We start from the raw sequence: 22,663 nt of genomic DNA, 5'->3' as shown, positions 1-22,663 counted from the left end.
AGCTTTGGAAGATTATGACTAATGCATCTGCAATTTCCTCACCTATTTCTTTTAATACTCTGTGGTGGAAACCATCAGATCCTAGAGCTTTTTCTATCTTAAGTCCCATTATTTTCTCCACTATTTTTTTTTACCGATATTAAATCCACTAAGTTCCTCCCCTTGACTTTAGATTCCCTTGTACCATTAGTATTTTGTCCTCTTTCTCTACAGTGAAAACAGATACAACGTATTTAATTAACAAGTCTGATGTTTCCTTATTGTCCATTGTAGTCTTGCCTGCACCTGTCTTTAATGGGCCCACATTCTCCTTTACCACACTTTTTTTCTTAAAATATTTATAAAATCTTTTACTGTTAGCTTTGATATCCCTTGACAGTTTTTTATATTCCCTTGTTGCACCTGTTATTACTTTCTTTGTATACTTTTGTTGTTTTTATAGCTCTCCTAGTACAGTGGGTTTCCATTTTTCCTTGCATTCCTTTTCTTTTCACTTGATACTGTCTCTTACCTTATTTGCTGACCATGGTTACTTAATTACACAAGTGGAAACTTTGCCTTTTAAGGGGTATGTACTGGTTTTGGATCATATCAAATACTTTTTTCAATACCTCCCACTGTTGGTCTGTAGGTTTACTCATTAACAGTTCAGTCCAGTTTACCGAGGTCAATTCATTTCTCATTATTTCAGAGTTTGCCTTACTTAAATTTAAAACTTTAGTTTGTGACTCTCCCTTCTCCCTCTCAAGCCTAATATCAAATTCAATCATATTATGGTCTGCTTTTGAAAGATGTTCCCTTGCCGCCAGATTGTTAACTATTCATCACCAAATCTAGTATGACTGTCCCAAAGATATTGTAGAAACTCATTACTACTTGAGCTGTTATGCTTCCCCCAGTCTATGTGAAAATTAAAATCTCCCATTATAACCACATTGTTTTTGCTACATGCTTCACTGATCTCCAAAATTATACATCTCCCCCACCCCCCACCCCCATTCACTACTATCAGGAGGTCTGTAGACAACTCCATCAATGTAAAAACTAAAATGTCTTTTACATCTAAGGAGATTCAGTTTCTTCTTATCTTCTGTGCTGTGCAGTGTGTTTTGTTTTCTCTTACTATCAGCAGGTTCACAGTAGGTAACAGCCCTAGCTTGTTAACTTTCAATTTAATATCACAATGAAATATATTTCATATAGGATGCACCGGATGAGTAGAGACCATTTTGTACATCTTGCTATTCCTTCCACACACTCTGTGCAATCTACCAAGCATGGATCCTAGCTAATTAATTTAATCACCCAAGGAAAGGATCTGCAAATGTTATGCCTAACCCCTGATCCTCCCTCCACCATTACAGAATATCGGTCTAACCTTGCATTCGAAACTTGTTGTCTTCCATGGCATGGCATTTCCATCAACCTAACAGCTCAGCAACCATAATACTCCACACATTTGATCGCCTCCATCTACATTGATCATTTTAGCCCTCAAGTATAAATGAGTCTGTGCTGCAAAACAACCCAATTTTTAACAAAAATCAGACCATATAGATGAATGGTATGCAGACTGGAAATGTCACCCTGTAGTAGTACATCATGCTATTCTGAAGTTTATGTAAAGACGTGCAGAGTAGACATGATTACGCCCAAATCTTTGTTATGAGTGATTGATCCTAGCAACTAAAAAAGAAATATTACAGCAACGATGCATATATTTCTTGGCCAACAATACCTGCTAAGGTTACCATAGTTTCTAGCGTAATCACACTAACTTAATAATATGCTGAATTCCTTAGCGATAAAAGGAAAAACTTCAAATCTGAACTAAAAATAAAAATACTGGAAATAGAACCATAGAAAATATACAGCACGGAAGGAGGCCATTCGGCCCATCGTGTCCGCACCAGCTCGAAGAACAACCAGGTGTCCGTTATAATCCCACCTTCCAGCACCCGGTCCGTAGCCCTGCGGCTTACAGCGCTTTAGGTGCAGGTCCAGGTACTTTTAAAAAGAGTTGAGGGTCCCTGCCTCTACCACCAATTCGGACAGCGAATTCCATACACCCATCACCCTCTGGGTAAAAAAGTTTTTCCTCATGTCCCCTCTAATCCATCTGCCAATCAGCTTAAATCTATGTCCTCTAGTTCCTGAACTCTCTGCTAGGGGAAACAGATACTTCCTGTCTACTCTATCTGGGCCCCGCATAATTTTGTACACCTCAATCAAGTCACCCCTCAGCCTCCTCTGCTCCAAGGAAAACAACCCCAGCCTATCCAATCTCTCCTCGTAGCTGCAATTTTTAAGCCGTGGCAACATTCTTGTAAATCTTACCTGCACTCTCCAGAGCAATTACATCCTTCCTGTAATGTGGTTACCAGAACTGCACACAATACTCCAGCTGTGGCCTTACCAGTGTTTTATACAGTTCCATCATTACATCCCTGCTTTTATATTCTATACCTCGGTTAATAACGCAGAGCATTCCGTATCCCTTCTTCACAACCTTATCTACCTGTACTGCCACCTTCAGGGACCTATGCACATGCACTCCAAGGTCTCTCACTTCCTCTACCCCTCTCAATATATTCCCGTTTACTGCGTATTCCCTTTTCCTGTTTGCCCTCCCTAAGTGCATTACCTCACACTTCTCCGGGTTGAACTCCATTTGCCACTTTTCCGCCCACTCCACCAACCCATTGATATCTTCTTAGTGAAGAGGATAGCTGTAGACTCCATCAACTACACGGCCAATTTTTGTGTCATCTGCAAATTTGCCAATCATGCCCCCTACATTCAAGTCCAAATCATTAATATATACCACAAACAACACTGAGCCCTGTGGCACACCAGTGGAAACTGATTTCCATTCACAAAGACATCCATCGACTTTTACCCTTTGTTTCCTGTTACTGAGCCAATTTTGGATCCAATTCGCCACATTTCCCTGTATCCCATGGGCTTTTACCTTTCTGACCAGATGTAGATGCAGATCCACAAGCATCCACAATAAAAAAAAGTTTGACTTTTTCTCCCCTCCCTTTTTTTCCCCCACTCATTCCTATAAAGAACTCGCTTGCTTCCCTTTATCAGTTCTGAAAAAAATTTTAACCTATCTTTTCAGATACGGATGGACCTGTTATATATTCCCAGCACTTTTTATTCTGATTTCAGCACTATTATTCCTTAATAATTGGCATTGTAACCACTAACAATATCACATACTGTGTTTAATTTTTTTAATCGTCACTTTAACAGAGGTTGTGAAATAGTGCTTTTACTAAACTACAGAATTACTTTTTTAAATTCTATTTGAAGGAAATTGCAGTTCCATGTTTCTGCCCACCTGGTGTTTAAACTGTTTCCCATGTTACAGTGACAAATATAATTGTCTGCTCAAGAGAAGGACCTGATGGATCTAGCTGGGATGTGGGATCAATTCATCAATTATTTTTTAAATGTACCCTGAGGAGAGATGATAGTACATTTAACAATATATAGAAGTACCTGTAAAGAACAAAAAACACTTCTTTATGTTAAAAATTAGTACAGTGCCAAAATGACTTGTAACAGTGCCATCTACTGTTACTCAATTATTGCTCCCTGAACAAAGTTGGTAATGGATCATAAAAGTTGTAGATACATAAATAGTCCAAAGATTAAATACACATTGAAAATGACAATAATCAGTTCATAAACAATGCAGACTGATGAAGGATACAAACCAAATAGTAAGGTGTGATTTTTATGAAAATTTGTTTCAGAAATAGAATATTGTTGACTCCAGTTCAATGAGGAATATTGAAGATCGTACTATGTTCTATCTATATTCATTCCTGTTATCTGAATAATTTTAGCTGTTAACTATTAATTTAATGTTTTTGTCTAGATACATCTTTTAAGATACTTGTAAAATAAATGAGCACTATAAAACAGCTCAGCTAGCTGTTAACACCCTCTGCAACTCTAACCACCTAATCCCACTTAGCAACATCCTTCCTGGCTCCCACCACCTTATGTGACGCAGCATGCCTTCTGCCTATACTCTCCGCATCCTCTACCCACAAACACCACAATAAGAGATTCACTAGTAATTATAACTTTATAAAAAATGTTTTGAGTTATATCTCTACAACTTTAAATACGATTCAGACACATTTAGACTTCTTAATCTAATAACTGATTGTGTTAATATACATTCCCAAGAGATCTATATACACACTTTTGATCATTTTACATTTCCAATCTAATTTGCTGGTTGGTTGAAGATTTTTTTTCTTTTACAGGTCTTTTCACCCTACTTCTAGCTGCAATGTTTCCTAGCAACAGTGGGGACAGATTTACATTATCCAAATTGTTGGCAGTAATTTTAAGGTATGTAATGATGTATTAGTAAAATTTGAACCGTATCATTTTTGTTCAGTTTTTTGATTTGATTGTAGTTAATGCCTTTTATTCAGTGACAATGTTTCCAGTATTTCTCTTACAATTCAGCTTTATTCCCATCCTTACAGGAGTAACCCCTGCAACATAAAATGAACATACTTTTGTTTTTTTTTAGCATTGGTGGTGTTACCCTTGTAAGTTTGTCGAGTAATGATACAGAGGGAAAAGGCACAATAGGTAAGGGATTTTGCTCCCTCCTTTGCTAACACTGCTTTGAAAATAACCATTTCATGTGTTATTTACCTTTTCCATACCATTTGTGCAGTGTTTAAAATGCATTTTTTTGAATTCATGTGCATACCCGTTACAAAATACAGTGCCAGTATTATTAGTTGATCCAGCATCTGTAATTTTAGCACTATACAATAACAGACTTGCAGAATAAATTACAGCAATAATGAATGAAGAGTTTTCACTCCAAACTCGAGTGATAGACATTCCAGTTATAATGTGAATTATATATTTTTAAAATCTACATCGACATTTTCTAAATCCAAGAAATGCAGTTATGTCATCTTACTTCAAGGCACTGGCACATGTGTATGGATTATTTAGCCTCATTCTTAACTCCTGAAATTTAACCATTTATTTTCCTGAAGCAGATATTATTTATTATATTGGTGGGACTAACAAGTTTAAATTGAAGAGCTAAAAAAGCATGACTGAAGGAGTGGTTTCATCATGGTAGTGTCTTGCACACTATTATAAAAGCTGTTGCTGCAGCAAGCATGGCATCTGTTATAGTACAAACTTCACTTGGCACTCAACAAGGCAGAGAAGTATTCAGAACAGATTATCGCAACTGTTAGAGGTGATATATTTTTTGGTTTTTACACTAGATATTTTCTCAGGTTCAGCATCACTGGCTACTCCCATAAGTGGAATTCTCATCACCTACAACAATCCACAGCGTACCTCTCTGCCCAAATATCTAGATAAATAATAGTGAGACTCAGCGATTGTAACAGACAACTCTAGCGCTTTTTACTGGCTACTTGTAACATATGTTCTGCCATATGGTACTCCATTCCTTGAAAAATGGATTGAATACACACGCTGACGAGACTGAACCACAGACTTTGAATTAACAAGTGCTTTTATTTATGTAAGACAGTTAAATGAACAGTAAACAGTAAAATGTAAGTTGCTGTATTCCCCTCAGTACATAAAATAATAAAGAGGATACTCACTTTTTGTCTCAACATTGAACAGAAGTTCACATGCTATGGCTTCAATCTGCCTGAGACAAAACTTAAAATACAGATCTCTTGGGCTGCTTGCTGCAAGACTGAAATACTGACTCTAGATTGATTCTTCAATTACACATGAAGCCCAAAATAAAGGCATAATAGAAGACCCTTTGTTAATTGTATCCGTGTGATTTATATCAATTGGTGTTAATTGTATTCAGGTGGTGTGTCTCAATCTACCCGACAATGTGGAAAATTGCCCAGGTATGGCCGGACACAAAAAGCAGGACAAATCCAATCCGGCCAATTACCGCCCCATTAGTCTACTCTCAATCATCAGCAAAGTGATGGAAGGTGTCGTCGACAGTGCTATCAAACGGCACTTACTCACCAATAACCTGCTCACCCATGCTCAGTTTGGGTTCCGCCAAGACCACTCAGCTCCAGACCTTATAACAGCCTTGGTCCAAACATGGACAAAAGAGCTGAATTCCAGAGGTGAGGTGAGAGTAATTGCCCTTGACATCAAGGCAGCATTTGACCGAGTATAGCACCAAGGAGCCCTAGTAAAATTGAAGTCAATGGGAATCAGGGGAAAACTCTCCAATGGCTGGAGTCATACCTAGCACAAAGGAAGATGGTAGTGATTGTTGGAGGCTAATCATCTCAGCCCTAGGACATTGCTGCAGGAGTTCCTCAAGGCAGTGTCCTAGGCCCAACCATCTTCAGCTGCTTCATCAATGACCTTCCCTCCATCATAAGGTCATAAATGGGGATGTTCGCTGATGATTGCACAGTGTTCAGTTCCATTCACTACCCCTCAGATAATGAAGTAGTCAGTGCCCACATTCAACAAGACCTGGACAACATCCAGGCTTGGGCTGATAAGTGGCAAGTAACATTCGCGCCAGGCAATGACCATCTCCAACAAGGGAGAATCTAACCACCTCATCTTGACATTCAATGGCATTACCATCGCCGAATCCCCCACCATCAACATCCTGGGGGTCAGCATTGACCAGAAACTTAACTGGACAGCCACATAAATACTATGGCTACAAGAGCAGGGTATTCTGCGGCGAGTGACTCATCTCCTGACTCCCCAAAGCCTTTTCACCATCTACAAGGCACAAGTCAGGATTGTGATGGAATACTCTCCACTTGCCTGGATGAGTGCAGCTCCAACAACACTCAAGAAGCTTGACACCATCCAGGACAAAGCAGCCTGCTTGATTGGCACCCCATCCACCACCCTAAACATTCACTCCCTCCACTACCGGCACACAGTGGCTGCAGTGTATACCATCCACAGAATGCACTGCAGTAACTAACCGAGGTTTCTTCGACAGCACCTCCCAAACCCATGACCTTTACCACCTAGAAGGACAAGGGCAGCAGGCACATGGGAACAACACCACCTGCACTTTCCCCTCCAAGTCACACACCATCCCACCTTGGAAATATATCGCCGTTCCTTCATCGTCGCTGGGTCAAAATCCTGGAATTCCCTTCCTAACAGCACTGTGGGAGAACCTTCACCACACAGACTGCAACGGTTCAAGAAGGCAGCTCACCACCACCTTCTCAAGAGCAATTAGGGATGGGCAATAAAAATGCTGGCCTTGCCAGCAATGCCCACACCCCATGAACGAATTTTAAAAAAAAAAATTGGGGCTCTCGTATCCATATATGAGAGAGCTTATCTAGGGTATGGTATGTGTGATGCGGAGCTCTGTGAATAAAGGCTTGGAAGCAACTGAAGACCAGGCTCTAGTATTCTATCCTTCACCATCGGGCTATCTGGTTTATAACACCCCAGGCCACTGAGCTGTTTGTCAAAGTGGACGACACCCAATCGACGACCTTCTCAAAGATCTCAAACATAGCTGTCAGGACCAGCCTGGGGTAGTGGGTTTGACTAACTCTTTGATCTGTGTCAAAGTGGTTTGAAAACGTCACTGCAGATAATTATACTTAAACAAGAGGTCATTGCCTCTAAAATAATTACCAGGATGAAAATTTATCCATCCATATTGTATGAATCGCCAAGGTTTAACAATGTTTGTGATTGATAGAATCATAGAATCATAGAAGTTACAACATGGAAACAGGCCCTTCGGCCCAACATGTCCATGTCGCCCAGTTTATACCACTAAGCTAGTCCCAATTGCCTGCACTTGGCCCATATCCCTCGATACCCATCTTCCCCATGTAACTGTCCAAATGCTTTTTAAAAGACAAAATTGTACCCGCCTCTACTACTGCCTCTGGCAGCTCGTTCCAGACACTCACCACCCTTTGAGTGAAAAAATTGCCCCTCTGGATCCTTTTGTATCTCTCCCCTCTCACCTTAAATCTGTGCCCCCTCGTTATAGACTCCCCTACCTTTGGGAAAAGATTTTGACTATCGACCTTATCTATGCCCCTCATTATTTTATAGACTTCTATAAGATCACCCCTTAACCTCCTACTCTCCAGGGAATAAAGTCCCAGTCTGTCTAGCCTCTCCCTGTAAGTCAAACCATCAAGTCCCGGTAGCATCCTAGTAAATCTTTTCTGCACTCTTTCTAGTTTAATAATATCCTTTCTATAATAGGGTGACCAGAACTGTACACAGTACTCACCAATGCCCTGTACAACTTCAACAAGACATCCCAACTCCTGCATTCAATGTTCTGACCAATGAAACCAAGCATGCTGAATGCCTTCTTCACCACCCTATCCACCTGTGACTCCACTTTCAAGGAGCTATGAATCTGTACTCCTAGATCTCTTTGTTCTATAACTCTCCCCAACGCCCTACCATTAACGGAGTAGGTCCTGGCCCGATTCGATCTACCAAAATGCATCACCTCACATTTATCTAAATTAAACTCCATCTGCCATTCATCGGCCCACTGGCCCAATTTATCAAGATCCCGTTGCAATCCTAGATAACCTTCTTCACTGTCCACAATGCCACCAATCTTGGTGTCATCTGCAAACTTACTAACCATGCCTCCTAAATTCTCATCCAAATCATTAATATAAATAACAAATAACAGCGGACCCAGCACCGATCCCTGAGGCACACCGCTGGACACAGGCATCCAGTTTGAAAAACAACCCTCGACAACCACCCTCTGTCTTCTGTCGTCAAGCCAATTTTGTATCCAATTGGCTACCTCACCTTGGATCCCATGAGATTTAACCTTATGTAACAACCTACCATGCGGTACCTTGTCAAATGCTTTGCTGAAGTCCATGTAGACCACGTCTACTGCACAGCCCTCATCTATCTTCTTGGTTACCCCTTCAAAAAACTCAATCAAATTCGTGAGACATGATTTTCCTCTCACAAAACCATGCTGACTGTTCCTAATTAGTCCCTGCCTCTCCAAATGCCTGTAGATTCTGTCCCTCAGAATACCCTCTAACAACTTACCCACTACAGATGTCAGGCTCACTGGTCTGTAGTTCCCAGGCTTTTCCCTGCCGCCCTTCTTAAACAAAGGCACAACATTTGCTACCCTCCAATCTTCAGGCACCTCACCTGCAGCGGTGGATGATTCAAATATCTCTGCTAGGGGACCCGCAATTTCCTCCCTAACCTCCCATAACGTCCTGGGATACATTTCATCAGGTCCCGGAGATTTATCTACCTTGATGCGCGTTAAGACTTCCAGCACCTCCCTCTCTGTAATATGTACACTCCTCAAGACATCACTATTTATTTCCCCAAGTTCCCTAACATCCATGCCTTTCTCAACCGTAAATACCGATGTGAAATATTCATTCAGGATCTCACCCATCTCTTGTGGTTCCGCACATAGATGACCTTGTTGATCCTTAAGAGGCCCTACTCTCTCCCTAGTTACCCTTTTGCCCTTTATGTATTTGTAGAAGCTCTTTGGATTCACCTTTGCCTGATCTGCCAAAGCAATCTCATATCCCCTTTTTGCCCTCCTGATTTCTCTCTTAACTCTACTCCGGCAATCTCTATACTCTTCAAGGGATCCACTTGATCCCAGCTGCCTATGCATGTCATATGCCTCCTTCTTATTTTTGACTAGTGCCTCAATCTCCCGAGTCATCCAAGGTTCCCTACTTCTACCAGCCTTGCCCTTCACTTTATAAGGAATGTGCTTACACTGAACCCTGGTTAACACACTTTTGAAAGCCTCCCACTTACCAGACGTCCCTTTGCCTGCCAACAGACTCTCCCAATCAACTTCTGAAAGTTCCTGTCTAATACCATCAAAATTGGCCTTTCCCCAATTTAGAATTTTAACTTTTGGGCCAGACCTATCCTTCTCCATAGCTATCTTAAAACTAATGGAATTATGATCACTGGTCCCAAAGTGATCCCTCACTAACACTTCTGTCACCTGCCCTTCCTTATTTCCCAAGAGGAGGTCAAGTTTTGCCCCCTCTCTAGTCGGGCCATCCACATACTGAATGAGAAATTCCTCCTGAATACACTCAACAAATTTCTCTCCATCCAAGCCCCTAATGCTATGGCTGTCCCAGTCAATGTTGGGAAAGTTAAAGTCCCCTACTATTACCACCCTATTTTTCTTGCAGCTGTCTGTAATCTCCTTACATATTTGCTCCTCAATTTCCCGTTGACTATTTGGGGGTCTGTAGTACAATCCTATCAAAGTGATCTCTCCCTTCTTATTTTTCAGTTCTACCCATATGGACTCAGTGGGTGAACCCTCGGATATATCCCCTCTCACTACTGCCGTGATGTTCTCCCTAATCAAGAACGCAACTCCCCCTCCTCTCTTACCTCCTGCTCTATCTTTCCTATAGCATCTGTACCCTGGAACATTGAGCTGCCAGTCCTGCCCCTCCCTTAGCCATGTTTCAGTAATAGCTATAACATCCCAGTCCCATGTACCCATCCATGCCCTGAGTTCATCTGCCTTGCCCATCAGACTTCTTGCATTGAAATAAATGCAGTTTAATCTAGTCTTCCCTTGGTCTTTGCCCTGCTTTCTCAGACCATCTGTCCGGTCATGTTCTGTACACTCTCCCTTACTGCCTTTTGTTTCTGTCACCACTTTATTTCCCACTGACTTCCTGCATCGGTTCCCATCCCCCTGCCACATTAGTTTAAACCCTCCCCAACAGCACTAGCAAACACTCCCCCTAGGACATTGGTTCCAGTCCTGCCCAGATGCAGACCGTCCAATTTGTACTGGTCCCACCTCCCCCAGAACCGGTTCCAATGGCCCAGGAATTTGAATCCCTCCCTCTTGCACCATCTCTCAAGCCACGTATTCATCTTAGCTATCCTGTCATTCCTACTCTGACTAGCCCGTGGCACTGGTAGCAATCCTGAGATTACTACCTTTGAGGTCCTACTCTTTAGTTTAACTCCTAACTCCCTAAATTCAGCTTGTAGGACCTCATCCTGTTTTTTACCTATATCGTTGGTGCCTATATGCACCACGACAACTGGCTGTTCACCCTCCCCCTCCAGAATGTCCTGCAGCCGCTCCGAGACATCCTTGACCCTTGCACCAGGGAGGCAACATACCATCCTGGAGTCTCGGTTGCGTCCGCAGAAACGCCTGTCTATTCCCCTTACAATCGAGTCCCCTATCACTATAGCTCTGCCACTCTTTTTCCTGCCCTCCTGTGCAGCAGAGCCAGCCACGGTGCCATGAACCTGGCCACTGCCACCTTCCCCTGGTGAGCCATCTCCGCCAACAGTATCCAAAACGGTATACCTGTTTTGGAGGGAGATGACCGCAGGGGACCCCTGCACTGCCTTCCTACTCTTCCTCTGTCTGTTGGTCACCCATTCACTATCTCCCTCAGTAATTTTTATCTGCGGTGTGACCAACTCACTGAACGTGCTATCCACGACTTTCTCAGCATCGCGGATGCTCCAAAGTGAGTCCATCCGCAGCTCCAGAGCCGTCAAGCGGTCAAACAATAGCTGCAGCTGGACACACTTCCCGCAGGTGAAGGAATCAGGGATACAGGAAGGAGCCCTGAATTCCCACATCCCACAAGAGGAACATGACACGGCGCTGAGATCTCCTGCCATGACTTAACCCTTAAATTAGCTTAAGAACAACTACAATGTCAAGAGAAAAAAAAAGGAAAGAAAAACTACTTACCACTCCCTTTAAGGAGTTTACTCCTTTAAATTGTTCTCAATTTAGAGAATGTTAACTACACTAGGGACCTTGATTCACTAAAAAATAAACGCTACTTCCTATAAGACCTGCAGACCTTCCCTTTCCTTTTACTTCAGTTACTGTAGATAAGGAGAAATACTCACCTGAACCTACTCACCAATCAGGTGCCTCCCCTGTGTCGCGTCCCGATCTGATTCCTGACGTCACTTCGAACTCGGTCGCAGCTCCGCTCGGCTCCTCTCAGCTGTTCTCAGCGCTCTGAAATCCCGCCTTTTATCGGACGCTCCCTCCGCTCGGCTCGGCTCCTCTCAGCTGTTCTCAGCGCTCTGAAATCCCGCCTTTTATCGGACGCTCCCTCCGCTCGGCTCGGCTCCTCTCAGCTGTTCTCAGCGCTCTGAAATCCCGCCTTTTATCGGACGCTCCCTCCGCTCGGCTCGGCTCCTCTCAGCTGTTCTCAGCGCTCTGAAATCCCGCCTTTTATCGGACGCTCCCTCCGCTCGGCTCGGCTCCTCTCAGCTGTTCTCCTTCTTAAATATATTCAGTGACTTGGCCTACACAGCCTTCTGTGGTAGAGAATTCCACAGATGTGACGGCTAAGCTGATGGCTTTTCTGATGAGAAGTACTTTGCGTAACCTTCAGTGTTGTTTTTAGCAATACAAAATACAAATTAAAAATTCAACACAGCCAAAAGGTACATTTTTGTCACAACAGAAATTATTTGTCCTAAAAGACATTACTGAAGTAATAGTGAACCAGAGCTCCCTGATGGCTAAGCAACTAAATGCATCACAGTTTGGTACTAAGCCACACAGACCATGAAGGTTCCAGGCCCAATTTCTGGTCTCTGATGAGTCAGCCTTAGCATCCCTGGTTAAAGAAGGAAAAGTTAGCAGTGCTGCCTACTATTAAAGTAAATTATTACTATCCAACAACCCACGTTGAAAGTGCACATGTATAGATGCCAAATGAGAGTTGGCTATGATCCAGTTTCCACATAACTGTCCTCCACCTATGCTACCTGTAGTCAAATAGCTGTCTGACACTCAGTATCTAACCTCACTATACAAGAATGGTCACTTGGACGAGGTAGTGGAAGGCTTTGGCTGTTTGTGGTTTTATACCCCAGCATAAATATCACCTTCAGAACATAGAAACATAGAAAATAGGAGCAGGAGTGGGCCATTTGGCCCTTCAAACCTGCTCTGCCATTCAACATGATTATGGCTGATACTCTATCTCAATACCATATTCCTACTCTCTCCTCATACCCCTTGATGCCTTCTCTGTCTAGAAATCTATCTATCTCCTTCTTAAATATATTCAGTGACTTGGCCTACACAGCCTTCTGTGGTAGAGAATTCCACAGGTTCACCACCCTCTGAGTGAAGAAATTTCCCCTCATCTCAGTCCTAAATGCCCTACCCCATATCCTGAGACTGTGACCCCTTCGCTCTAGACCCCCCCCCCCAAGCCAGAGGAAACATCCTCCCTGCATCCAGTCTGTCTAGCCCTGTCAGAATTTTATACATTTCAATGAGATCGCCTCTCATTCTTCTAAACTCTAGTCGACCCAATCTCTCCTCATACGACAATCCTGCCATCCCAGGAATCAGTCTGGTGAACCTTCGCTGTGCTCCCTCTGTGGCAAGTATATCCTTTCTTAGGTAACGTGACCAAAACTGCACACAATACTCCAGGTGTGATCTCACCAAGGCCCTGTATAACTGCAGTAAGACATCCTTGACACAAACATTTATTATGAAAAGGCCTTGTCTTAAATTTAGGAAAATGTTTTTGATTTAGTTCTGCAAAGCAAAATATAACTGGATATGAGCATCAGCATATGACATGGGCTCGATGGGCCGAACAGCCTCCTTCTGTGCTGTAACCATTCTATGACTCTATGAAATGCAAAAGCACTTACAGGTGTTGCTTCTGGCATGCCACGAAAGCACTCGTGCAAAGAAAATAAGATCTGATTCAGTTCTTTGTCTAACAAAAATAACATTAAAAATGGACCTTGATCTGTTGGCGTTGGTAGCATAATATAAGCAAGAATGTGCACAAGTGGGATCAGCAATTCTTTTCAAGTCACTTTGCTGGAAACCTGTTTATTTTAAATGGGTTAATGCCTTTGCTAAAATAGCTGACAGGCATGTCCTGTGATTGGATTAAGTGCTTGTTAATATCACCGACAGCAATTTATAGGTTTATATTTTGTGTTTGCTCATCAATGAAAGAATAGTTCCATCTTATGCTTTGTCTGAGAATTCTGTGTTAAACAGAAATGCAAATTTTTAGTTTTCAGATCAAGTTTTGTTTCACATTTGTTGCCTCTACCATTCATGCTATTTTATACTGTTAGCTTTGCTGCATGTATATATGTAAGATAACCTGCATGGGTGCAATATCTAACATAATTGGAGCAACTTTGGACCACATGAAATAAAAGACATTTAAGTGCCACAACTAAATTATTTTGACCATTTCACTATCCAAATTTGTGCCTGTTGCTGTAATTATTAACAATTATTTGTATATGCCTGTGTTTTTTTTTAAATACTGTGACGTGAACTTGGTGGTGTTGTTGTTGCACAGGACAATCTTGGATAAGGTTTTAATATGGCTAGTGACCATCATACTTTTCAGATTCAGCACAGAAATTGTGCCAGAAAGTTAGGATGATAAGTGAGCAATTAATTAAAATGTTAGAATGGGGTACAGGCTCACAAAGGATTTATAGAGTACACTTTCTAGCAGTGAGATTATTCACACCACACAGAACTAGCAAGCAAGGGCACAGAAATCCATATCACCAGATTCCAGTTCAAATCCCACCATGCTTAAAATTGTAGGCCAGCCTAAGGTGCATGCTGTGTAAGCTTCATTTTAATATTGAAATAGACAAAAATTGTATTTACATGAGACTGCATACAATTCCCTGATTATTCTTGTGGTGAATACACTGAGTGCCCGTCTTGTACATACAAAATGATCAATGAAGATGAGGCACTTTCTAGCCTTTGAGGAAATTGCTTGTTAAAATGTGAACTGCAAAATTTCTGATAGGTGGATTTTTTTTTATAATAGAATTTTTCATAGTGTAATTTTTCATTGGGTTTTTCCTTGCTGGACTTTCGTTTGGCAGAATTTTGAGTGGAAGCAAACCACTGAGAATATGTTGGATTTATAAAGCCCAGTCTAATGGTTCCCACCATCCGACACCTTAGCATGTTGGAACAGCCTCTTGGAGATTCCAGTCCCAGGCCTCCACAGCAGCAGTGTGAGCAGTGACAAGAGATTATCTCACTGTTTGCAATATCTCCGTTATTGGGGCTCTGCTGCACATGTCCCAAGAGTTGCCTTGTGCTCCATCGTGAGTTAGAGAGCGGTCATGTGTGACTGCTTCGCCGAGTGTTCTCTTATATTGTTGATTACTCTCTCCCTTCAAGCTCTGTACCACCATTTTTCAAGATTGTCATCACTACCTTCCTCAAAGAAAACTATCATTAATCCCTCTGCCCTGTCCAATAAACACCTTATCTCCAGCTTTACCTTCTTCAAAGTCCTTGAATGTCTCTGCCATCCAACTCCATGTGTCTTCATCCATCACTCCTTCTTCAAATTCCTTTAATCCGGCTTCCGCCCCACTTATTGCTTCAAGTTTGCCTTGATCACAGTCACCAGTGACAGTCTTTGTGACTGTGACCATGGTGCACTATCCCTTCTTGTGCTTTTTCCAGTCACCAGAAGATGTTTCACGATATTTTGCACACTCTCAAGTGACCAAATAAAACATTGATAATTAGATAGTAGCCTTCTTTCAAAGGCAGGCCTCATGAGGTTCAAATCCCAGGGCTGTTCAGCTGAGGAGGTCTCGAGCCAGCCTTCTAGCCTGTACCTCCACTGCCATCATCGTGCATTCCTACTAACTTGTGCTCTGTGATTCAACCAGTGCGTCCTTCTCAAACCCCCAGAGTGCTTATTACAGGTGGAGTGAGTGACACAGGGTGCTGTGAGTTACTGAATTCATTACATGGCACAGGAACATGTTCTTAGGGAGCACCTTCAACGTATGTTGGGTGCAAGACACTCCTTCAAACACTATATATGTGACCAAAGTCTACTCAATTCAAAGTTGCTTAATTCCATTTTTTAGCACCAAATTTGCACTTTACTGTGTTATTTACATTGTTTAGTTTAAAGTATTGTGTAGTTCATATTTTAGTGCAAAGATTGGCTGAATTATTGGGACTTTGGTGTCAATTTTCCTCTGGTGGGAATTCCACAGAACTGCAACAGAGTGTGCCCTCCTATGGCTTCCAATGCTGACCCCAGCATTTTTTTTTAGAGGGCTTCAGCTCATATTTCTACCAGTGCAAGGAATCCTACCAAGGGCAGAGAGGGTGAGGAATATCACACTGCAAGCCTTGAGCACCTCCAGCAGTGGAAACTGGCTGGCTACCTCTGGGGCTGCTGAAGAAGTGAAGGAGATTTTAGAATTGGTGCATTGGCCAAGTCCAGTCATTTGCCTGGTTTAAAATTTAACCCTCCCCCCTCTACCCCCATGGTAATTTTGGACACCAGGAACTCATCGGTGTGCCAAGTGTTCAACATTGCTATTGTGTTAATGACAGAAAATACAGAATGTGATGTTTTCCCTCTATTGACATGTAATTTGAATATACCCTCCCACGTTTGGGAAGGCATATTCAATATCCACTGTCACTTCTGAAAGTAGTAGAGGGGAACCAATGGAAAGGCTCTCCACCTTATTTTCTATGCTCGCCCAGTGTTCTACCACCTGAAATCTTGATGTGCTAGTGTGTATGCATGATTGAGTGAGTAAAGGGGGAAAAAAAAGTAACAGTAGAAGAATGGAACTAGTCCTGAGCTTGGGGGAGGTCTTTGACTTCATTCTGCCCCACTCCCTCTTTGCTTTCAGGCCTCAAGATTTGCTGAGCGGCCTCTTCAGAAGCACTTAAGGGCTTAGAGTTGCGAAGCTCGCTGCCTTGGTCTGCGAATCAGTGAAGTAAATATTGAGATATTGGAAGTCTGAAGAGGACATATAGTGATACCCAGTGAAAAGCAACTGAATGAAAGGAATGGGCAAATCAACCTATCCAGAACTGATGCTTTAGTTCCATTACTTGAACTAGTTTGACATAAATTCCAATTTCAGTTAAGTTCATGTGAGTGAATGAATGAATGAATGTCTACTTGCAGCACTTTATTGGAGTTCAGTTACAATCTTTGACGCACTGCTACATATGTACACGGGATCTGGATGTCATAATGATATGTGCAGTTACATCGGCTGCATTGTAACTGTTTTTGATGCAGTGATATGAAACCAAAGCAGTATAAGGAGCTTAGCTGCAATATAAATTATAAACACATATCAGCAACAGTACTCGGAAAGCGAGAGGAAAATTTTACTTTTTGTAAAATAAAACCATCAAAATCTTCCACTTACATAAATTCTCATTAGCTAAGTTGAACAGCTTGTGCAATATGTGTTGCTAATATTAGAATAGCACAAGAGCATAGACTTTGGGGTCCTGGTAGTAAGATAATTCCTAATGTCCAGGTAGGCAGATAAAGAATGAGAATTAACTTGTTTTTCTGTCAACACAATTGTCATAATTTTTCTCTCTAGAAAAGAGAAGGCTGAGGGGTGACCTGATAGAGGCCTTTAAGATAATTGAAGGGTTTGATAGGGTAGATGTAGAGAAAATGTTTCCACTTGTGGGGGAGTCCAAAAATAGAGGTCATAAATATAAAATAGTCATTAATAAACCCAATAGGGAATTCAGGAGAAACTTCTTTACCCAAAGAATAGTAAGAATCTGGAGCGCTCTATCACAAGGAGCAGTTGAGGCAAATAGCATAGATACATTTAAGGGGAAGCTAGATAGGCACATGAGGGAGAAAGGAATAGAAGAGCATGCTGATAGGGTTAGATGAGGTAGAGAGGGAGGAGGCTCATGTGGAGCATAAACGTCGGCATAAGCCAGTTGGGCCACATGGCCTGTTTCTGTGCTGTAGCTTCGATGTAACTCGATAAATGGAGAATAATAGCTGTGCAACATGATAAATATTTCTGCAAGGAATTTCAGGTCACTCTACAAGTGAAACTCTGTCACACAATCAGCCTTGATTTTGTTTAGGCTGCACATTAAGCCTCAATAAAGGCTTTAGCCCAGCGCCTAGTATGATCTTGGCTGGACCCATGTGCATCGTCTGCTTTGACAGACACATTCAAAGACTTCAAGATGTTTTCAGATTAGGGTCTCCTGGAGTCTTCAAAGTCAAAGAGAAGCGATAAACAAGAAACACAAAGTAAGAAATGGTTTCCAGTACTTTATTATTGAAGCTAGGTGTTTAAACCAGCTTGTTCCATGATTTTTTTTTAATGTAACCTTTCATTGCCAATCATTTCCCCTGGTTAATTATGGTTCTCCCTGTTCTCCCGCCCCCACCCCCCAGGCTTTTTCTGCATCCAAAAGGGCATCTAGTCCACCACCAGTGCTGCTCTTGCAGCTTGCTATGAGACGTACTTCCCTTTAAGGACTTTCCCTTAATTTGCCTTGCACCCTTTCCTGCAGCAGCGCAGCTGAGATTGGGAGCTGTGGTTTAGGACCACAGCTGCACCCCACCACTTTGTTGTGTTGCAGGTTTACACTCCAGCATTCTGAACCATGCTGTTTATTCTTACTTCAATGAAATATTTCAACAAAGTTTTTTTTTAAAAAAGCTTCTGCATATCCAAGTAGTTATCAAGCTACGCAAATAATCAACTTGGCCTAATGGCACACCAATCACGTATAAAAATTTATAATCAAATTAAATATGTATAAAACTTCAATTAATTTAATTAAGCAATTTGAATTTTGGGAGCTATAAAAATATTTCGCATACATTGGTTGGAACCTTGCAAGTTATCTAATCAAGGCTTATTTGAACACTGATGGAGTGCATTTAACTAATTTTATTTGCTGTGAGAATTATTTCACTCCATGCAACGGGAGAAAGTGCTTTTCCTGCAATTTCCATTTTGCTATAGATAATGGCTATCGTTTGTGAGTCTTGGACTTGTCTAGATGGTCCCTTCCCAAGTTTAACTATTTCCAAATTAATACATTTGATTGATGTAAATTTACAATAATTACTAGTCAAATCTCCTGTGTGCTGTACGTGGGCAGGCAAGACCAGTTTTAATTTTTCATGTCAAGTAGGACAAGGTGATCAGACATAATGGAACCAATGTGGGGAGCGGGGAGGGACAAGAGCGAGAGAGGAGGTGAAAGAGGCAAATAGGAGAGAGGGGGGAGAAGGAAGGCACTGAGGACAAGGAATGGGGAGTAGGGAGCAGAGGGGAACAGGAAGGGGAAGAGAAAGGGGAGGGACTAAGGATGGGGACTAGTGGAATTAAGGCATGGATCTGCCAGCCATTGTGTAAAGGGAATTCTTACTCAGTGGGAGAGTTAAGGGTCAAAAAATAGTTTGTTTTGGGGTGGGGGGGGGGAGGTGGCAGCAGCAGCTGAGTGCTGATATCTTGCTTGATTTAAGGAAAATTTGACCAGAAAATGAGCACTGGTTTTCTGTAAACCAACCCTGCTTACTATGTTCTAATTACACTAAACGTTTTCAGTATCTTTAAAATTCTTTTAAAAATGTTTAAGTTGTTCATGACAGCACTCTTATCTCTGACTGTGGGTTGAAGCCCCACTCCAGAACTTGAGCACATCATCTAGGCTATTCAGTGCAGTACTGAATACTGCATTGTCAGAGGTGCTGTCTTTCTGATCAGATGTTATACCAAGGTCCCAGCTACCTATTCAGGTGCATGTAAAAGATCCCATGGCACTGTTTGAAGAAGAGCAGGCCAACATTTATCCCTCAACCAACATCAGCAAAAACTAATTAATCTCATTCGCTATTTGGTGGACCTTGTTTTTGCATAGATTTGCTGTCACATTTGCCTACATAACAATAGATTTCAAAAGTAATTAATTGGCTGTGAAACACTTTGGGACATACTGAGGTCGTGGAAAGCCACGATATAAATGCTGGCTCTTAATTTATATTTGGATTCACTTATCTAGCACTTCAACCCCTTTTGGACACTCATTCCCAGCAATCATCAGCGAGCAGCACCTACTCATGACCTTATGATAGAAGGAAGATCATTGATGAAGCAGCTGAAGATGGATAGACCAAAGACGCTGTCCTGAGCAACTCCTGCAGCAATGTCTTATGGCTGTAATGATTGGCCTCTAGTAATCACAACCATCTTCCTGCGTGTCAAGTATGATTCCACTACTGGGGGTTTTCTCCTTCACCCCCACTGATCACAGTCTTGCTAGGACTCATTGGTGCAATACTCAGTCAGATACTGCTTTGATGTCAAGGGCAGTTATTCTCACCCCTCCATTTGCATTCAGCTCTTGTGTCCATGTCTGGATCAAGGCTGTGATGATGTCTGGAGGTAAGTAGTTCTGGCAGAACCTGAACTGAGCGTCAGTGAGCAGATTATTGGTGAATGCGTATTGCATAATGGCAATGTTGATGATTTCTTCAGTTGAATTGCTGATAATTGGGAGGAGGCTGATAGGGTGGTAAGTAGTTACACTAGACTTGTCCTGCTTTTTGTGGATTGGACATATGTGGGCAATTTTTCACATTCTTGGGAAGATACTAGTGTCATAGCTGCACTAAAAAGGCTTGGCTAGAGAGAGTGCGCAGATCTTTAGCACTTTGGCTGAGATGTTGTCAGGATCCATCGCCTTCACTGTGTCCAGTGTACCCTCATTTCTTAAAGTCATGCAGAATGAACCAAATTGGCTGGATAGCAGCATCTAAGGTAGTGCGCTCCTCTGGAAGAGGCTGAATACGATCATCCATTTGGCACTTATGGCTGAAGACTCTTGAAAACCCCTTCAACCTTGTCTCTTACACTCAGGAGTAGGCCATTCAGCCCCTCAAACCTGTTCCATTATTCACTGAGATCATGGCTGATCCGTATCCTAACTCCATCCACCCGCCTTGGCTTCATATCCTTTAATACCCTCGGCTAGCAAAAATTATCGATCTTAGATTTAAAATTATTAATTGAGCTAGCATCTACTGCTTTTTGTGGGAGACAGTTCCACACTTCTACCACCCTTTATGCAAAGAAGCATTTCCTAACCTCTCCTAAATGGCCTGGCACTGATTTTAAGATGATGTCCCCTTGTCTACCCACCAGCAGAAAAAGTTTCTCTCTATCTACCCTATCAATTCCTTTCAAAATCCTAAAAACCTCAATCAAATCACCCCTTAGCCTTCAATATTCCAGGGAATACAAGCCTAGTTTATGTAAAGTCTCCTCATAATTTAATCCTTGGAGTCCTGGTAACATTCTGGTGAATCTGTGCTGGACTCCTGCCAAGGCCAATATATCCTTTCTAATGTGCAGTGCCCAGAACAGTACTCCAGACGTGGTCTAACCAGGGCTTTGTATAGCTGTAGCAAAACATTCTCCCCTTTATATTCCAGCCCTCTGGTTATAAAGGCTAACATTTCATTAGCCTTTTTGATTATTTTTTGTACCTGACTATTACATTTTAGTGATCTGTGTACATGGACCCCGAAACCTCTTTGGACCTCCACTGTTGCTAGCTTTTCACCATTTAAAATATACACAGATCTATCCTTTTTTGGTCCAAAATGATGACCTCACATTTACCTGCTTTGAAATCCATCTGCCACAGTTTTTTGCCCACTCACTTAATTTATCAATATCTCTTTGTAATGTTATGTTCCTGTCTACACTACATACTATGCCACTAATCTTTGTGTCATCAGCAAACTTGGATATATGGCTCTCTATTGTGTTATCTAAGTCATTAATAAATATAGTGAATAGTTGAGGCCCCAGCACAGACCCAAGTGGGACACTACTAGTCATTTCCTCCCAATTTGAGTATATACCTATTCTCCCTACTCTCTGTCATTTACCACCTAACCAATCTCCTAACTAGGTCAATAATTTTCCTTCAATTCTATAAGCTTTAATTTTAGCTAACCTTATATGTGGAACCTTATCAAACGCCTTCTGGAAGTCCATAGACATTTCCTTGCCTACTACTTTAGTTACTTCCTCAAAAAATTCAATTAGATTCGTTAGACATGACCTACCCTTTACAAATCTCTCTAATCAGCTCAAATTTCTCTAAGTGCTCAGTCATTCTGTCCTTAATTATAGATTCCAATAACTTTCCCACAACAGATATTAGACTAACAGGTCTATAATTTTCTGCTTTCTCTCTCTTACCTTTCTTAAATAATGGAGTTACGTTTGCAATTTTCCAATCTAAAGGGACAATTCCTGAATCGAGAGAGCTTTGGAAGATTATGGCTAAAGCAGCTGCAATTTCCTCACCTACTTCCTTTTAAAACCATGGGATGGAAACAATCAGGCCCTGGGGTTTTATCAGCCTTTAATGCCATTATTTTTTCTAATACTGTTTTCTTCCTTACATTAACTTCAGTGAGTTCCAGTACTTGATTCATTATTAGTTTCCTTGAAATGTCAGGTATGTTATCCCCTTCCTCTACTGTGAAGACTGACACAAAGTAATTATTCAACAAGTCTGCCATTTCCTCATTACTTATTGTTAAATCTGGTATGGCCTGCCCTCTTATTGATCCTAGAACATATTGCTCTTGAAAACTATCTTGAATGCACTCAAGAAATTCACTACCTTTTTGATGAGCTACTCTGGCTCTTCCCAATCTATATGAAAATTAACGTCTCCCATTAAAACAACTCTGCTTTTGCGACAAGCCTCTATAATCTCTGAATTAATTCTTTTTGCCACTTCATTGCTGCTGTTAGTAGACCT

At 41.7% G+C, this 22,663-nt stretch overlaps 1 protein-coding gene across 4 annotated transcripts in view; it reads left to right on the top strand.

The window, feature by feature from the left end:
- The window catches only part of LOC137323596 (solute carrier family 35 member F5-like), a 105,900-nt gene that overhangs the window by 42,984 nt on the left and 40,253 nt on the right, over positions 1-22,663 (top strand). For all 4 annotated transcript variants that reach the window (XM_067987270.1, XM_067987269.1, XM_067987267.1 and 1 more), the window contains 2 exons: positions 4,290-4,377; positions 4,565-4,626. In XM_067987270.1, the coding sequence (XP_067843371.1) occupies positions 4,290-4,377; positions 4,565-4,626 (150 nt within the window). The remainder of the gene's footprint in view (positions 1-4,289; positions 4,378-4,564; positions 4,627-22,663) is intronic.

Source organism: Heptranchias perlo, chromosome 7 (genome assembly GCF_035084215.1).
Source record: "Heptranchias perlo isolate sHepPer1 chromosome 7, sHepPer1.hap1, whole genome shotgun sequence".
NCBI classification, from domain to species: Eukaryota; Metazoa; Chordata; class Chondrichthyes; order Hexanchiformes; family Hexanchidae; genus Heptranchias; species Heptranchias perlo.
The sequence above is the reverse complement of the archived record's forward strand: the minus strand, read 5'-3'. Positions and strand labels throughout refer to the sequence as shown.